Genomic DNA, 20,132 nt, shown 5'->3' with positions numbered 1-20,132 from the left:
AGAAAAAAAATCCCAATACATTATATTTAACCGAAGTTCTCCGCTCCCCCAAAGTCTTCTTCTCTCCGACTGGCCATGAATTCAGTTACATTTCCTGGGGCACTATGTCTAGTTTGGCAAGAGCTGGTTTATTAAAAGTATAAGACAAATACCACTAGTGCCAGACAAAATTTAAGGAATATTCTGTATGACTTTAGCAAGCAATTTAGTTGTACTTGACCTCAGTTTTCCTAAAAATAAGTCATACATTTCCCACAACTACTAGTATATAATGCAAAATTAATTGCTCTATTACATTTTCCATTGCAATGAAATTAATAAACTTTATTCACTAAACCAAAATCAAACATTTAGTGAACGTGCAATGTTCCCAGACTCTCTGTAGCTCTTAGAGATGGTCCTTGTGTGAAGGAGCCCATTCAGTTGAGAAGACACATGGTTAAATAACTCACTACAGGGAGTTATAAGAGGAATGAATACCCATCACCCTTCATTCAGCCTTTTTAGGGTCAGGCAAAGAAAGTTCTACCCAGGAGTGGGCCTGAAGGATGAATATCAATTTGCTGTAAGAGCTAAAGGTGAAGGAAATCCAAACAGGGGTAAGAGTTTGAGAATATAAATCTTTAAATAGTCTAGATGTAAATATGTCTCTTTGTGAATACATTTCATAGTTGCCTCTTTAATGGGTGTTCTAATTTCACCTTTGCAAATATTTATATCATATCTATCAGTTTGGTTCTAAAAAAGGCCAATGCTAATACTAAACTATTAAAAGCAACCTCAAGTTAGTGCATAGTTTTATAAGAAATAATATATACATGGCACGGAACTGGTAAAGCACATGCCTACTGTTATGGACTAATCTATTATCGTGGCCCAATTTTTATTTTCCATATTATAGACACACAACACAAATACATCAACCATCAACCTGTGAACTTTCACATTCTTTGCAAAATCTCAATTCATGGCCTCAAACACCATCAAGAGAGAAAAGCAATGGCTAACATATTGATATAAGGAGAAAATGAGACATTACATCCCAGTATAGAGTAACATGCCCACCGAATGTTGGCAGTTAAGTTAATACATATAGTCTACAGAGCTAAAAATAAAGCTATACAATATCCCTATGCATCTTAGATTAATAGTCTCAACTCAAAAGTGAAACCACTACTTAAAACTATTGACAAGGATTTTTTTAAATGGCCTAAGTTTTGTTTTGGTTTGGTTTGGTTTTTGTTTTTTCGTAGACAGGCACTAATACCATGGCAGGTGGAAAAAAATCAAACGTCAAAAATATAAACAATTTATTTCATAAACCTTTTTTAGGAAGCATTCAACTTATTTGCATTTCCTTCTTTGTTCTTACAACAGAACACATATGCAGTTAACACAACACATTTTAAAAACAAGGAGTTTCAGTTTGATGGTCTCGGGAAAGCATGGGAATAATATTTACACAGATGTACTGTAAAAGTTACATTAGATCATCTGTGCTAAAGTTCCTCAAGCTTTAAAATAAGCCATGTCACCTCCCCATTTTATTTCCAGTTTGTTCCTCTGAAGGAGAACAAAGATAAAGAGTAATAGAAACAGAGATAATGACAAAAGATAAGAAAAAGACTAACCAGTCTCCGGAAAGCATCATATCTCTATCTCTCAACCATAAGGGAATATTAGAATTATCAGGGAGCTCTAAACAATTGCTCTAAGGTCCCAGGCCTCACCCTACAGTGTCAGGACATCAGGGATGGAAACTGGTTTGAAAGTTCCCCCAGGTAATTCTGATGAAGCCAATTCTGACATCTGCTTTAGGAAACTTATTCTAGCACAAACATGATGCGCAATAAATGTTTACCAAATGAACATATTGCATAAAATTGACAGCCATTTGTGATATAAAACATTGGAAATAATTTTAAAAAAAGAAACTGCTTTAATAATGTACCAGGCAGGCACTGATGTCCCTTGGAGACTGATAAAGGAGTAGGAAATATAAACAAATAAATTAAAATAAAATTGTGATAAATGCAACAATAGAAACACAAAAAGGAGAGTAGGATTAATGTGCTTCTCTAAAGCGGCAAAATTCAAAAAGAAACAATAGATGATGTTACTTCAATGTGAACAACAAGACCAAAAATCCCAAAGATTATATAGAAAGAGACCAAAATTTAAAGGGGAAATATCAATTTATTTTATATTTATAATGCCCTGCTTTAAATACTCCTTGATCAGTAGTGTATTTTGTTTTCTAATGACCAGAGAATCAGTGCAAGTAACTTCTGAAACATGGAGAATACTCGACCCATATATTTCTGTTAATCTTCACATAAGAATATTATTTCAAGCAATCTGTATTACAGCCATGTTTCGGTATAACAAATGAATGTGGACAGCCCTTCGGCTTTTACTATAATAGGATTTGATCCATTCAACGCACTTGTTCGGATAAGCCTAATAGGGATACCTCTAGAATAGCCTTTCAAACTTTTAAAACACTGAGACAACTTAATAGACAACATTGGTAATGATGACTAGAAAAGGTGCTGACACTATCATTGTCACAATTACCATCACAGCCTTATTTAAGCTGTTAATGGCTTGGTTTTGCACAGCCAGTAAATAATGATAGCAACAGTAAGTCTCTGGAGACTGATAGGTTAGCTGAGAAGAGGCTCAACTCTTCGGTAAACAGCTAAAGATGGGGAGAGAAAAGGGGTAAAAGTTGACTCTCGAATCCACTAGTTTCTGGCATAGAGAAGATCCTCTGTAAATATTTATTAGTAGTATTCTATTTATCCCGTTGTATTGCATTTACTTAACTGTTGAAAACACCATTAATTAAATTACAAAGTATTATTTACAAGAGAATCTCTTTTGAGGAAATGGTCAGCTTTTATATTATGGATGTTAAAGAATCACACGAGTGCCTAGCCAGCATGACTCAGTGGTTGAGTGTCGATCTATGCACCAGGAGGTAATGGTTCGATATCTGGTCAGGGTACATGGCCGGGTTGCAGGTTCGATCCCTAATGTGGGGCGCGCAGGAGGCAGCTGATCAGTGATTCTCTCTAATCACTGATGTTTCTCTTTCTCTCCCTCTCCCTTCTTCTCTGAACCAATAAAAATATATTTTAAGGAAAAACAAAAAGAATCACAGGAGTGGTACACAGTAAGTCCTCAATGCTCTCAATAGGTCCTGCAACTTTAAGTGAAACGATGTATAACAAAACCAACTTCATTACAGGTTCACTGATATAAACAAGAGTTAAGTTCCAAGGGCAGCAGTTCTCAACCTGTGGGTCGCAACCACTTTGGGGGTCGAACGGCCCTTTCACAGGGGTCGCCTAAGACCATCAGAAAACACATATATAATTACATCTTGTTTTTGTGATGAATCACTATGCTTTAATTATGTTCAATTTGTAACAATTAAAATACATCCTGCATATCAGATATTTACATTACGATTCATAACAGTAGCAACATTACAGTTAAGAAGTAGCAACGAAAATAATTTTATGGTTGGGGGTCACCACAACAAGAGGAACTGTATTAAAGGGTCGTGGCATTAGGAAGGTTGAGAACCACTGTCCTAGGGCATTTCACGATTATTGTGACGTTGCACAAAATGACATTATCTGAAGACCTGCTGTACAAGTGCATGTCTGCACTGACCCCTGGAAAGCTCCCAGACATATTCAAGGCCCACCCTACCCAGTGTACGACCACTATGACCGGTTACATCCAACTGCCTGAACCACAGTTTCCTATGTCTCATATATCTTTATGTTTAACTTACTGAGTTGTATCTTTACAAGCCAACTTAAATGGTACATGGGAGAAACTACACAGATAAATAGTAATCTGACAAAATACATGTTAGGCAAGAGGGCATTTGAACAATTTCAGCGTATATGCAGAATATTGCAAATGCTCGACTGGGAGAGAAGATACCTTTGCTGAATTCCAAAAGAACTGGCATCCTTGAGTCTCACGAGTATTCAGAGTGTAATAGAAATGTCAAAATGTTCACACAGGAACCAATGAAGCATCTCCTGACAAAGAAAAATGGGTCTGGACCAAGGGGCTATGCCTTCTGAAATGTTTGAAATGACAGACAAGGTAAATTACGTTTGAAGCTTTTATTTTTCTAAGGCAGACAAACTACATTTTATTAATACTGAAAGATAATTTACTTGTTTAAAAAAATATATTCGGGACCTGTTCTTCTAGTTCCATACCATTTATAAAGGAGAATGCTAATGACTAACAAGATTGGGTACCATTTCTTTTCTTATCAGTCCCCAAGGAGCAATACTCATCACTATACTGTCATCTCTAAGGCAAAGGAAAATCACTGCTCCACTGGGACTCAGAGTAAAAAGCGGTAAGGTATTGTTTTATTGCTGCCATTTTGTCAGTACATGTTTTCATTCTGTGGAAGACTTCATTCTATTTAATTAAACGTATACATTGATCAAATGAAAATGTATATAGATATGTGCATAATATGACACGTGTTCTATAAATGGTGTGTCTACACTCAGCATTCTATTTTCAGCTGGATTCACCAAAAGGCTAGCTCCTTCAGAGTTAATCACACTACAAAATGTATAACCTTCTTACAAAATGACGTCAGGACGTTTCTGTTTACTTTACAGTATGTATAAATCATGACTTTGAGTTCGATGGCATACAAATTGGTGCTATTAAATAGTTCTACTCTATACCAACTATATTCAGAGTTTTCCAAGGCAAATGAAGATTTCCTCTAAGCCTACTTTTAAAAATGAATGTTTCAGCCCTGGCTGGTGTGGCTCAGTAGATAGAGCATCGGATCTGGCACCAAAGGATGGTGGGTTCGATTCCTGGTCAAGAGCATGTACCTGGGTTGCAGGTTCGATGCCCAGCCCCAGTCAAGGTGCGTGCAGGAGGCAACTGATTGATGTGATTCTCATTTTAAAACTCTCTCTCTCTCTCTCTCTCTCTCTCTCTCTCTCTCTCTCTCTCTCTCTCTCTCCATCCTCTTCCTATTTCTCCCCACCTCTCCTCACTCCCTTTCACTCTCTAAAAATCAATGGAAAATATTTTTGGTGAGGATAACAAAAAACAAAACAAGAATGAAAAAATGAATGTTACATATGTCTCTAAAAACAGTTTGCTAGATTTATATACTAGCATTTTAAAATTTAAAGCAAATATTTATGTTAAATAAATACTCTTATCCAACAGGTTTTTTCTTTAGGTCGCATTTCATGGTAACTGTTTAATAACTAATTAAGCTAAAATAATGAACAATTGCCAGGTTAAATAATTTAACAAGTCTGGAGAAAGGTTAGTACTTGTATGAATAGGTCCTGAGGTGTGGGGAAGAAAGGCCATAGAGGCAACAGAGAGCAGCAAATGCCAATATAGGAATGTAGAACTCAAAATATAGGAACAATAAGAGAAAGCCAACCATTAAACTTAGTAGCATTCCAAAGCATAACTGTTTCCTGCTATAGCTTATCAACAGTAGTAGCCCCATCAGCTCTCAGCGGCCAGCTGACTGGATGGAAACCACACTGCTGACTGCACACAGCTGGGGTAGGAAGTAGGTCTAGTACAGCCGTGGGCAAACTACAGCCCGCAGGCCGGATCCGGCCCGTTTGAAATGAATAAAACTAAAAAATAAAAATAAAAATAAAAAAGACCGTACCCTTTTATGTAATGATGTTTACTTTGAATTTATATTAGTTCACACAAACACTCCATCCATGCTTTTGTTCCGGCCCTCCGGTCCAGGTTAAGAACCCATTGTGGCCCTTGAGTCAAAAAGTTTGCCCACCCCTGGTCTAGTAACTGCCAGGATCACTGAGTGCATCCACGCCACACAGTCCCTGCTGAGGGGGTCAGCCGGAGACCTTGTCCACAACCTGATTCCATCCCACCAAGCTGTAGGTAACTGGACCAAGGGTAGACAGCTTATTCAATGGCAGTAAATCCAAAGGCTGGCTAGAAGCCAAGCTCATCATATTCTTACTTTCAGAAAGCTGAAATTTTGAAATGAGGTAGTTAGAGAAAAAAACAACTAAAGGATCATGATGTAGACAAAGACTGGAAATGTCATGAAGTAAGTTAAATGTTTAAAAAGAACCCAAATTGTGAGAAAATAAAATTACAAGGAGGGAAAACAAGTAGAAGAGCTAGCTGAATCCTTTACTGGAAGATGAATATTTAAGGGCCAGCTATCATTCGGAGTCTGTGGCCTCCTGTTCAGCTTTACAATGTTTCCCATTCCCGTGTTTCCCCTGCATTTTTAAATAACTCCCAAGTACATCACATACATGCCATAACCCCTGCAATTATCTGAATGAGTCTCTATCTATTCTTTGCAAAGAAAAGATCAACTAAAAATGAAAGAGCAAAAGTTTTGCCAATAGATTTTTTAAAAAAACTGAGTTAAATGTCCAAATAAATTGTAATCTCCAAAGCTCATTCATGTCCATTTGACTAACTTACCATTGGAGAGAAGAATAAAAATGGTAGTAATGGCCTCCCACTATCATTCTTAGCAATTTTATAATCAGTAACTTCTTTACTTCCCACCTGTCTTTCCCTATTCTCTCCTCCCCACTCCTATGTGCATCCCCTCTCTTTCCCATTCATACTCACTTACAAGGACTCCATTTATTGTTGGCAAATCACAGTGATTGCCAGGTGTCTGAGAATGAAAACAGTCATCTTCAACAAAATGTAGCAGACTATTTGCTACTACAGATATTCAGAAAATCAGAAGATTGAAGAATACGAAGATTTTTCAATGGTATCACCAGTGATATAAAAGTTCAAAGTCCACCTTCCTCATTATCAACCAATAACCAATATATACCATTCATACAATTCCTAGATTTCAGCCAGAAGGTTTGATTTCTTATTTCACCTCCTCCACTCCATCCATGCCCCCTCCTCTACTAAGGCTCAAAATCTCCCAATCAAGTAAAACTTATTTCATTCCACATATGCTTCGATTCCTGTCCCATGTGTTAAATTATACACTTAAACTAAAAGGCGAATAGGATTTACTTTATCTCTATCCTCTAAATCCTTTCAGACTAAGTATGTATTTCCTTCAAGGAAATGTCACACCACTTTCTGTTATAAAGATTCATGAAATCTTCATATTCTTGTTCAAAATTTTATTATAAAATATTCTGACATACAAGGATGCATAAAAAGTAATGATTAAGAAATTAACCATTACAGACTTAAAAGCCTGAGCATAGTCTTTCTCATTATATTCATTTTCCTTCTCTATTCCCACCCCAGAAATAACATTACACTAACTTTAATGTTTATCATTCAAACTATGTCTTTATATTTTACATATGTGTGGATTGCTAAAGAATATACACAGAAATCCATACATATGTACAGTTTCTCAAATTTTTAAACTTCAGATAAATACCTTCATACCATAGTCCTCACCTAACATCACCTTTGGGAGATTGATTCACATTGATATACCTCGCTCCCATCAATTATTTTTTACTGCAAGATAGTATGGGTAGCTTTTTGGTGTTACAACATATCACAAAGTATTTATCAATCCTCTGCTGATGAATACTTAGGATGTTTCCAGTTTTTTTGTTATACCACTAATGTAGGTTGGAATTCATTGGTAAGTAACTATCTTTTCTCTGCTTTTAATGTCTTCTCTCTGTCTGCTTTTAGCATCTTATCTTTCATTGACTAGGCATTCTACAGGTTTATTTTGCTGCATTAAGGTATGGGTTTCCTCTATCTTTCCTGCTTGGGATTCATTATGCTTTTGGTATCCAAGGATTCATTTCATTTATAAATTCTAAAAATTTATCAATTTCAAGTTCTTAAATATTGCTTTTTTCCTAATTCTATTTCTTTCGGAACTTCTTTGAAATGCATGTTAGAACTTCTAATCCCATCTGTTCCAATTACCTATTGCTGTATAAATAACTCCAGGGACTGAGAAGTACAGATTAGTAGTTACAAAATAGTCATGGGATGTGAAGTACAGCATAGGAAATACAAATAAAAACCTACGTGACCCTTAAGACCAGAACGACCAGTCGACCGGTGCTATGATACCTCCTACACACCCCACACCGGGGATCAAGCCCAGGAGACGCTCAATGCAGGAGTTGCCCCCTGGTGATCAGTGCACTCCCACATCCAACCTCCCAGGGCCAGCCAACAGCTTGCAGCCCGCGACCATCGCCTCCTCTTCGGGGCCCCAGGCTGAGATGGGGTGGGTGGCGGTCAACGACGCAGCCTCTTTCCCAGGGGGGCCAGCTCCCTACTCGGGGCTGGCAGCCAACCTTCCACACCCCATTTTTTTCCCCGGTCGGCAGGCCCAATTGGCCTGCGGTCCCACCTCCTGTCCCTCCCCCCAGCAGCAGGCCCCGATCGGCCTGGCCCTGATCAGCCGGGCTCTGATCAGCCCTGATTGCTGGCTAGGCCTAGGGACCCCACCCATGCACAAGTTCATGCACCGGGCCTCTAGTATTATAATAACTATGTACAATGCCAGGTGGGTACTGGAAATATCAGGGGGCGGGGGTCATTTTGTAAAGTATATGTTTGTCTAACCACTAAGCCATACACCTGCACCTAATACAAAATAATATTGAATGTAAACTGTAATTGAAAATAATTTTTTAATTTAAAAAAACCCTCCATAACAGTAACAATAACTATTTGGTGGGTCAAGAATTCCGACAGGGCAGAGCAAGGTTGAACTGTGTTGTTCAATGATATCTGGGACCTCTGCTGGGAATCATAAAATGCCTGGGAGTGACCCAAAGAGCTGGACTCTCCATGTGGTTGGCATGCCTCACACCACAGAGTCGCTGGGTTTCTTTCATGTCAGCTCAGGGCTCCAAGAACAATTATTCCAGCAACTAAGGTAGCAGCTGCACAGCCTTTTACAACTTAGCCTTGGGAGGTACATAAAATGACTTACACCATATTCTTGGTTAAAGAGGTCACAGCCTGCCCAGTTTCAAGGGCATGGGCTATCTCTCAAGGTGAGAGTAGTATCAAAAATCAGTGGTCCTTTTTCAACCTGCCACAGCATACCACACATTTAACTTCTCTTTCATACTTTCTAAACCTTTTGTCTTTATATTTCACATTTTAAGTAATTACTTCAGATCTGTCTAGTAGTTTGCTAATTCTTGCATGTTTAACCTGTTCAAATGATAAACAAAATTCTTAATGCAAAGATTACAATTTCCATTCCTAGAAGTCTATTTGGTTCTTTTATACGACTGTCTAGTTTGTGTTTTTTTTCCAGTCTCTTATTCTCTTATCGTGTTTTAGATGCAAATGTTATTTTTCAAATGTTTAGAACATAACCATTCTGTACTCTGCAATTAGTAATTTCATTTCTGAAGTTACTGAAAACTAATCCACCTGTTCGTTATTTTTGCTTGACTCCAGCTCATGGTTACGTATTACTTGAGGCTGTGAACTCATGTTTTGGGACATTTTATCCCTGGGAAGAACCAAGGCTTACACTGAGGGCACATTCCTCCAGAAGAATTGTTTGCTAGGACAAACGTTCTTGTCATCTCCCTTTGCTGATGAGTGAATTTTTTCTGTTCTACCCTTTCACTGAAGGTATAACACTTGAAAAGTTCTGTGCGTTACATGGTGGTTTTAACTCTAAATCTCTCTGGTACAGGCCCAAGGTCCTGTCTCCAGCAGTGATGCAGCTGTTAGAACTCAAACCTCTGGATTTCTGAGACTGACAAATGCCCCCAAGGCAGCTACAATATCACTCTCAGTTTACTGCTCTGGTTTTCAGTTTTCTCTATTTTCATCCCCAGGAGACCTCTTACTTTCTAACAAGGTCAGCAATACACTGAAAAGGAAGTTTATTACATTAGATCTAGCATTTCTACCTGCCTTGTCCTGGGAGATTTTCCAGACTTTTTAGCTCTCAACCTTGCCAGAAATCAAAGTCTCTTCATGTTATTTTATGTGGTCACTTCTAATATTCTTCTTTCCCCATTCATTTGGCCTAGAACCCACAAACTTATCACATATTATGCAAAATCTTTTTTAAAAAATTTAACTTTATTGTTGAAAGTATTACAAATGCCCCCCTTTAAAAAAATACATATATTTTTATTGATTTCAGAGAGAGGAAGAAAGACATAGAAACATCAATGATGAGAGAGAATTACTGATCAGCTGCTTCCTGCACACCCCACTCTGGGGATCAAGCCTGCAACCCAGACATGTGTCCTGACTGGGAATCAAACCTTGACCTCCTGGTTCATAGGTTGATGCTCAACCACTGAGCCACACGGGTCACAGATGTCCCCTTTTGTCCCCCCCATTGACTCCTTCTAGCCCTCACCCACCCTCTGCACCAGGCCTTCCCCACACTATCGTCAATGTCCATGGGCTATGCATATATGCATATAAATTATTTGGTTAATATCTTCTCACACACTGAAAATTCTTTTTACTTTATCAAACCCAATTATTTTTAAAAATTGAGGTAATTTGGTATTTTTAAATTACGAATCCTTAAAAATTAAAAATCAAGTAAGAATATGGTAATTTTGTATTAAAATTCTTTGTCTTTATAAGCATATCAAGTTTACATACAGTATAGTTGAACCATAACTTTTGCCATCACTTAAAAAGTTCCAAGAGTGCATTAAAAATCAAAGAACAAAGTTTTCTGACATGTTAAATAAATTTTAATTGAGTAAATTAGCATAAAGGATGAAACTTCATCTTTTATTTGTGAAACCCTACGTCATAGTTTGCATACGGTTCTAACAGCAGAAGGATGACTGACGTCTAGAGACATCTTTTTCTGAGCTATGACCGGTCCTCAAACAAGTGTCACAGAGCTATGCTCAGTAGCATCCACTAGCTAAAGTCTGTTAAAGCTGAGGTGTCTGGATTAGCTGGATAAACAAAGTAAGTTATATTGCTCAAGCAATTCTGGGTGGGGCAAATGTAGGTTTATAGCTGTGAGTATGCAAAACATAGATTTATTCTTATATCATTATTTATTGATTAATGCATTATTTTCCATAAGAACAACAGTAAACCTGCTGTTGCCCACATGCACATCTTTAAAATAGCAAATGTGACTGTAACTTTCTAAGTCACTTAAGACAGACTGCTAAACATGTATAAACGAACTTGGGTGCACACTGTGATCATTTGCTAAATAAGCTATGTTTAAATAAACAAGGAAAATTTATGTTTTCTAGGTATTTTATTTTACATCCTTATTTTTTGGATATTTAGATGTACAGGTAAAATTTTTATCAGCTTTTCATATTTTGATGCTAATATATGTTACTTGATTATTTTCCCACATGAGTGTGTCAAAACAGTGAAAAGTATTTTAATAGAGCTAGCAAAGTTACTTTTCTTGGTTCAAGAATACCTATAATCTCATGAGTGCCCCAAAATTGGGGCACAGGGGTAGTGTGCCATTCAGACTATAAAACTATATATCAAGGGTACGGTTTTAAATGGAAGGTTTAGTGGCAATTATTTTCACAAATTATAACCTTAAATAATATTAAATTAATGATCAGTGAAAGAATAATCATCCCAATTTTTATTTGATTCAAAAGCTTCAGATGTTAGTTAGAATGGCTCAGATGAGCAAACTGCAAACCATTCATTCTTCTACTGCCAGCCTCTGACAGTTTAATATGTTAACACTGGGCCCTGAGATATGAACCAACACTGCATATGAAATTAGCACACTGTGAGTTAAATTAAGGAGTCAGATGCAGAATAAGCTGCAAACTTGATACTGATCAATTATGCCCCAAGCAGAGCAATCAAGGAGTGCGATCTTTGAAAGCAAACCCATTGACCTGAAAGAATGAGAAACAACACTGGCAGTGATTTTACTCCTTCTAATCTGTGATAACACTAACAAAATGTGTCAGCTGGAATGAGCCATGTACTGTAAACACCCGGGAGGAGAACAGAGGCCCCACAACAAGAGCCAGGAGGAAAGAAGAGGAGAGATGGCATTCAAAAGAGTCACAGTGCTCAGGAGGTCAAGGTGGGAAGGGGGTCTTTCCAGGGGCCCTCAGACTCCCCCCTTTCACAGAATGACAAAGTCTCTGCGAGATCAGAACGCCAACTTGTTTAAAGCGAGCATTTCATGGTGTTCAGCACAGAGGGGAAACTCACAGATCCCTCGGCCATCCCTTGCTTTCCTTTAAAAGCAAGAATTGGTACTTGAGAAAATAATGTGTTTCAGGACCCAGCAGGTGTAGCTTTTGAGTCATTTGACTGAGAAGCTCAGACCCTATGTGGTAGTAAAGGGTTGGATTGTAAACACTACTTTACATGTGGCACAGGACTGGCAGGCAGTGAAATTATAACACATGCATGAGAACGCATGCCAGCCATGGTTAGCTAGGTGTTCCTTAATGATCATGACCGTCTGCACACGGTCTATGAATTCTCAGAAATAGGGCAATTGTTAGTTTATATGCTGTAAGAATTTGTTTCCTTTCTGTGTCTTACTTTTCTTATCTATACAATAAGGATAACAACAGTGTCTACTTCATAGGCTATAAGTTTTAGTTGTAAGGATTAACTAAGTTAATATATGCAAAGTCCTTATTTTTTATCATCCTTGATAGACTTCCTGGCTTGTATAACATTTATCCAACTTGTACATTTTTATACTTTTATGAGCATCCATTTCAACCATTCTGGTATACCAACCCTCCCCCATAATAAGTGGAAAATTATGTGATAATGTACATATTTCAAAATGAAAATCAGAATAAAGAAAAAGTATAAGCAGATCTGCCAAAAGAAAAGTATCCAATAACAATGTATAAATTAGGTCAAAATTTCATCTGGTAGCAAAAGTTGATCATATTAATCAAGCTTTTATTTATATAGATTTTCTATTATATACAATTGAATATAGTACATAGCATTTCACTTCTTTTGAATAGTGTTGTTATAAACCTGTATTATACCTCCCATGTCCTGTATTTTTTTAACATTTAACAGTTACTGGAGATTTGCTGACAATATAGAGTTCCTGTCTACATTCCACTCACTCCCCCTTATTTAACTATGATATAATTACCAAAACTAAAAAGGTAACATTGGTGCAATGCCATTAACCTAACCACAGACTTTAGTCTGAGTTCTCACTTTTCCCACTAAAGTCTTCTTCTCTTCCAGGGTCTAATCTTTGATGTCACATTAAATCTAGTTGTTATGTTTTTGTCTCCTTCAATCTATGATAGTTCTCAGTCTCTGTCTTTCATGATTTCAAAACTTTTGGAGAGTTCTGGCCCATTATTTTGTTTCTTTGATGTTTTTCCACAATTAGGCTGTAGTTAAGGATTTGGGGGAAAATATCATGGAGGTGCAGTGCCTTTCTCACCGGTGTCTCATCACTGGTGACATAAACTTTAATCCCATGCAAGATGGTGTCTGTCAGGTTTCTCCACCACTGAAAAGTTACTTCTCCCCACTTCTAGACACTGTCGGGCAATTGTTAGGTGTTAGAGGTGAGTCACTCTGTCCAGTCCGCACTCTGGGGTAGAGAAATGAGGCTTTGCCGCTTAGAGGGATGGGTATCAAAGAATTTGTGGACCTAGGTTAAAACCACCATCATGGTTAATAAATATTTTGGGAGAGATACTTTAAGGCCATACAAATATCCTGTTTCTGTAATATATGTTTTCAAAAGCCATTTTTAGCCCTAGCCTGTTTGGCTCAGTGGATAGAGTGTCGGCCTGTGGACTGAAGAGTCTCAGGTTCGATTCCAGCAAGGGCACATGCCCAGGTTGTGGGCTTGATTCCCAGTGGGGGGTGTGCAGGAGGCAGCCAATCAATGATTCTCTCTCATCATTGATGTTTCTATCTCTCTCTCCTTCTTCCTTCCTCTATGAAATCAATAAAAGAGAGATATACTTTTTTAAAGCCATTTTTTACATATACCATTTCCTTTGACCTTCACAAGAATCCTTTATAATAAAGAAGCCCGAAAAAGATGGGCATGACTCACTATGAGTAAGGGGGAGATCCCCAAGTTCATGCTAAAATTGTAACTTACATGGCAATGCTAATTCTGTTGCCCTGCAACAGCACTGGCAGACTTCACTGTCCAAACAGCACATGGGTACATAGTTGGCACTCCCATTCACTTAGCCCTGACCCGGCTCTTGCCTGCCGCCTGGGTTTCCGATCACTGTCCTTCCCCTTTCGCCTCCCATCATTGTGCTTATGTATGCAAATTAACCGCCATCTTTGTTGGCAGTTAATTTACATATCACCCTGATTAGCCAATGGGAAGCACAGTGAAGGTACAGTCAATTACCATGTTTGTCTATTATTAGATTAGATTTGCCCAAACATACTTGGGCGGATCAAATTATTTCTTTTAGACAAAATGCATTCTTGGATATCTATCAGAGCTATGGACACTTCTTAATATCACAATTTTTTTTCAAATCATAAAACATGCTGACCAAATGAAAATATTAAAAAACATAGAAAAAAAAGGTGGAAAGAAAAAAATAATAGCCGGGGATAACTATGTTTATTATCAATTATATATTACCTCGTAGTACTGCTTTACACAGTTAAGCTCTTTGTGGACATAATTTCAGCAGAGCCTAATAAAACAGCAAACAGGCACATGATGCATGTGACCCCATAAGTTCTTGGTGCCTCACATGTGTGAACTCAGCCTTCACCTCAGCCCTGCCAGGTGGGCACTGTTAGCCCATTTTATTGAACAGGAAGTGACTTTAGGGCTAGATATAATAGTGCACCAGCTGAAAATAACGTAATTTACTTGGTCTTCTCACTATTTATTGACTTTAGGTTGCCTGTCATTGATAAAACTTAAAATAAACCTGGCTATTCTAAATTCCTACTCTGCATGCATTAATATAAATGTACACTGGTTTGGCTGGAACTGTGGATTAAATAAACTGAGAAGTGAAACAGACTTTATTAGACATTGTTAATTAAGTGGTACTAAAATAAAAGGTAATAAAAAGCAAGGCTGCCTTGGTGTTTTCAAATTTCTTGGATTGCCTACATAGCATTGACTGTAAATCTCATGGCCAGGAATCCACTAAATCCCACTGCCTGAAGAGCAGTCATTACAGACGACGTCTCCTTCCTGCCACATCATAACCTTAGGTGCTATGGTTTAGGTAAAGGAAACTGGATACAGAAAACAGATGACTTATGTATGGTTAGTCAATAAACAGCCCGCTGGATCAGAAGCATCACCTTGGTTAACTCTTCTGGTCTGGCAGACCACGCTGCCTTTCAATTTTAAAATGAAATAAAGTGTTCTAACTTCAGAATGTTCCTCTGAACGGTAGCAGGGAGGATTAAGTTCATATACTAGTACTGACAATATTTTATGTAAACTAAGGCCAAGTGAACGGAAGAACTCACTGCCAGATAGGAACTGTTTATAGGAATAACCAAGTGTCCTAGTTTGTCACAAATACAGACTTTCTTCTGCTACAGATACAGAGAACATTTTTAAAATTAAAAACAATTTCCCCTTCAGAGCAAGTCTCCCTCATTCAAAAAGCTATCTGGTGCTGAAATGCCCTTTACCTGCTTTATTTACATGAGAAACACAACAGAGACTTCATGCTCTCCACCATCTAATTTCTCTAAGCTGCAGCCATTGATTCTGGGTAAGTTTATTTATTCAAAACAGCAGCACAAACAATTCTTTTTCCTTGGGTCAGCAGCTTACTGAATTAACATCAATCATCAAAGGAGACTGGGCTGAAGGGAAGATGGAAGCCCATTTTCTCAGAGATTGATTTTTTTAAGCCAAAACACACAGGCATAAGCAGCAGGCTATTTACCACCGAAAAGGTTCAACTTGAAAGTCACAGCCAAAAACTGGGCACTTAGGACTGACCAGGATCCTTGAAATCTTAAAGAAATTGTTTTAATCACATTTCTCTTTTTGCTGGCCTGTGAGAGCTTGATTACTTCACTACTCAAGCCCACCTGAGTGGCTAAAACAGGGGAGGGGGCGTTCCAAAGGAGAGGCAAGTAAATCAATGTTGCTGTTTATTGTAATGATTTCCTAATGGCTTTCTCTCCTCGTTCCTTCCTTTGGTGTATTTAAAGTGGGAAAGGTTCATCAAAGACCACTGTGATTAGAGGCTTAAATGTTTTTAAATAACTACCTGTGGTGTGTTTGAAAGGGGACTTGCTCCAGAGGGCCCAGCAAAATTGTTCTTTCTAAACCTTCATTTGCTTCCTGCTAGGAATTCAGCTCAATTATTTTTCCTTGCGAGGTGGGGGCAGAGAATTCTTGCCTGAAAATGGAGTCAGAAGGGTCAGTATTCCTAAGATTGCTCCAAGAACTGCAAGAAAAGTAATTGGTTTATATCCACTTTACATCCTGTCCTGTCAGGGGAATGTGTTTCCTTCCTATAGCTTTTCTTGAGATTTATGTCAGGTGAGGGATGCATTAGACCAAGCAAGCATGTATAAACTACTGGCCTCCTATTTCAGCAGAATGTGCTACATTCTTTATGTTTAAACATTTGCCATGTTGTTAAATCAATTTTAGGAGAAAATGTGGGGTTTGTGGTCTAGGATATAAGAAAATTAAGAAAAACGGGGGCTGGGGAGTCCCTGAGGCCTGAGCTCTTTTGGTTGCCAGAGACAACCCTGTGTTTCCACTATTTTCTCTCAAATTGAGACAAAATTATTTCAGTTAAGAAGTTGATATCAAAGTCATCAATCACCCTGTTGACTGAGAATGAAGCAGGAACATCCATTTGTTCTCCAGATGGAAAACAAAGATTTTTAGCTTCTCATTCACAAGGATTATGCTGGGTAACAAAGGTAGGTAGTTCCTTGGAAGGGAGAAAATAAATTCATTAATCAATAAAAAGTATACAAGACCATCACCTAATTAAAAAGAAAAACACTTAACAATGAGATGTTAAAATTTGTTAACCATTCTAAACTTTCATTTTTCTTTACTCCTATACTTAGATCACAAATTAACAAACTCGTGCCATTCTGCATGTATATCATCTATGTGATTTCTGAGCAGTCTTTTAGCTTCAACATTCTGCAGAACTTGTATAATGAGAAATGCAAAAGTCTAGGAGAAGAAAAGGCCTGCCACCAATAACGACTAGCAATATCAACTGATTCTCAAGCAGTGTAGTTGGTGAGTGTCTGTACCCTTCTCGGAGGAGAAGGTGGGAGTCCAGTGAAGCTAACAATACTCCTGGGCCAGGTCTAGGGCGGGATCCCACGGCCTCAGGAAAATCGACCGAAGGTCAGGCCCCAAGCCCTGTGCTCAGTGGCTCCCTGTGAACATCAGGATGAGAAGAATGGGGAAGAATGATCACACTCAGACTTAGGAGGGAGAACTCAAAGGCAGCATTTTGGAAAGTAACTTAAAAAGAATGATTTGTAACGAATGCTACAAAAGGGAACAAAAGAGCTTTGTAAATTTCTGGGGCGGAAGTTCCTAAAATTTTCAAAATGGCGCATTTGCTTCTAGCAAAATGGCTCCTCCCAAAAGTGGGAGAGGTCAGACTTAGAGGGAGAGTGGATGAAAACGAGTCCTGCTTTTCTGAGGTTTAGGGTGTTGACAAAAACACTCCAAGGCAATGGAGTTATTAATAAATGATAGCCCTGAAGTATTTTAACAAAACCCAAGTCTTGAGACTGACTGGTTTGAATATATAATGTAAAACCAGGAAAATACAAAAATGAAATATCTATGGAAAAGAAGTAACTTGGATTCACCTGACAAGGAGAGACAGGGTAGGAGCCACCAAGAGCTGTTTTGGTGACACATGTGGAAATTTAAAAAGGGGGGGGGGGTTTGCCGAAACCGGTTTGGCTCAGTGGATAGAGCGTTGGCTTGCGGACTGAAAGGTCCCAGGTTCGATTCCGGTCAAGGGCATGTACCTGGGTTGCGGGCACATCCCCAGTGGGGAGTGTGCAGGAGGCAGCTGATCGATGTTTCTCTCTCATCGATGTTTCTAACTCTCTATCTCTCTCCCTTCCTCTCTGTAAAAAATCAATAAAATATATTTTAAAAAAAAGGGGGGGGGAGGGGTAAGAGAGAATGAGATCAGGTATGTGACTACGTTTATGACCTCCAAAATATAATTTCAAAATAAACATAACCTTGAGAAATTGGTTACTTTAATAAAGGGGGTAGCATGAGGGGAATAGTTGGGAGTAAATTGCATTAAATTCTTTCCCTGTGAGTGAACAAACTCATAGTGTAATTAGCTGTGAGGAGTGTAATTCCGGACTTACATTGTGTTTTGTAAGCAAAGTGGGAAATTGAGAATTACTGAACCTTGCTTAGGTTCTTATCCAAATGAGTGTTTCAATTAGTTAACTAAGATTTCCCCATGTCTTAGAACTGGAGTTAGCACGTGGAATAGAGCAGACCATCAGCAAAGTGGGATGAAGTCTAATCAAAGAACTCTACCTGAATTTATAGCACCAGCACTTGTTTTTAGGGAAGACCTGTGAGGTTGATTTCTCTGTGTATGTTCCATACCCTTGCATTGGCTCTGACTTCTGGCAACACTAGGAATAACTGGTGTCCACAGTGTCCTGTCCTCCACAGCCCTGCTCAGCTCCCGTCCTGCAGGCTCACACCCGGGGTTCTTTTATGGAGTCAGGCCATCTCGTAGTGGCTCCTCCTCCTTTCCTGCTGCCTTCTGTGTTTCCCAGCATTGCTGTCTTTTCCAAAGACCCCTGCCTTCTTATGATGTGCTTGCAGTACGGCAGTTTCAGTTTCCTCATTTTTGCTCATCTATCTATCTATCTATCTATCTATCTATCTATCTATCTATCTATCAGACAGCTTTACTGAGATATAACTTCCATATCATAGCATTCAACCTCTTTTAGGTTATTCTTAACTTGAACAAATATAGAAGAAAATCCAGTCTTGTTAAAAATAGTCAATGAATGCGTAAAAGTACAATTGCAGTGATGCTTTTTAAGTCCAGTATACTGTTGGGAAACTTTATAGGACAATAAGTAAGCATTTTAATTCACTAAATAATGCAGGCTCTCTAAAATATATCTATCTACCAATGAAAGAAACTTAAACAAAATATACAAAATCTTTTAGTTAAAATCACACGAAAAACAAAACCACAAAGCCTTCCATTCTGATGCTGTTTGGCAGGAAGGGTGTAAGAGTGATGGTCTTCCTGAGTGGCGTTGGGGTGGGGACAAAGAAAGGAACCTTCGCCTGTCTCTGTAACCCTCCAGGTGCTGAGTAAAGCTCTCCGCATATAGTGAGCACTTAAGAAATATTTGCTGTATTAAACTAAAGAATGAAGGAAGCTGCACTATAAGAGAAAAGCAAACTCCAAAGTAAAAACCAGAAAAAGGCAAATTTAAAACACAAGCCTATAATTCCAAATTAAAGATTTGGAATTTTATACTTGTGGTTGATAACTGGGATGGCAGTCCTTTTTTTTTCATGCAATACATTTGGCATATGAGAAATTCTAGTATTTATCCCTTGTGGGGAGAGCAGTGTGGCCCTGACAAGTATGGAACTGTCTAAAGGTGAAATCATGGAACAAATCAAGCAGCGAATCACCTGGGTGTGGCACTTCATAGCTCATTAAGATTGGGAAGAAAGCTATGGAACGACAAAGACATGGGGATTTGTCATTTGTCCTAGAAACTGGAACACATCTTAACCATAACAAAGATGTCAACAAGGACCTTTTAATTCTTTTTTTTCTAGAACTTAAATATGAGAGACAAGGGAAACTCCACGGATTTATTACACCAGTTAATTTTATTCCTTGGGTAGAAAATAGAGAGTTCAAATAAAACAGAATAATACTCTTTAAGGAAAAGACAGATGTTAGCAGTATAAACAAGAAAGACTGTGAATAAAAAAGGCAGGAATTCCAAGCCTTGAAAACTCATCACTTCATTCTTATTCAATCATATTCTCTCTCTCTCTTTTATGTTTACTGTATTTTCATATCCTCAAGTAATGATTATATTTGACTTTTGAAAAACTTTCTATAATATACCTAAGAACCTCCTATTGCAAATACAAAGTCTTA

At 38.2% G+C, this 20,132-nt stretch overlaps 1 protein-coding gene across 3 annotated transcripts in view; it reads right to left on the bottom strand.

Annotated features, from left to right (window-relative positions):
* EXOC4 (exocyst complex component 4) overlaps positions 1-20,132 on the bottom strand; it is a 753,652-nt gene that overhangs the window by 339,070 nt on the left and 394,450 nt on the right. The window contains exon 11 of one of the 3 annotated variants that reach the window (XM_059711817.1): positions 5,055-5,076. The exons of the other annotated variants lie outside the window; for them this stretch is intronic. Coding sequence (XP_059567800.1) covers positions 5,070-5,076 — 7 coding nt within the window. The 3' untranslated portion in view covers positions 5,055-5,069. Of the gene's footprint in view, positions 1-5,054; positions 5,077-20,132 lie in introns of those variants that run through there. 3 annotated transcript variants of the gene reach the window in all.

The sequence above is a fragment of the Myotis daubentonii genome, chromosome 10, assembly GCF_963259705.1.
Source record: "Myotis daubentonii chromosome 10, mMyoDau2.1, whole genome shotgun sequence".
Taxonomy (NCBI): Eukaryota; Metazoa; Chordata; class Mammalia; order Chiroptera; family Vespertilionidae; genus Myotis; species Myotis daubentonii.
The sequence above is the reverse complement of the archived record's forward strand: the minus strand, read 5'-3'. Positions and strand labels throughout refer to the sequence as shown.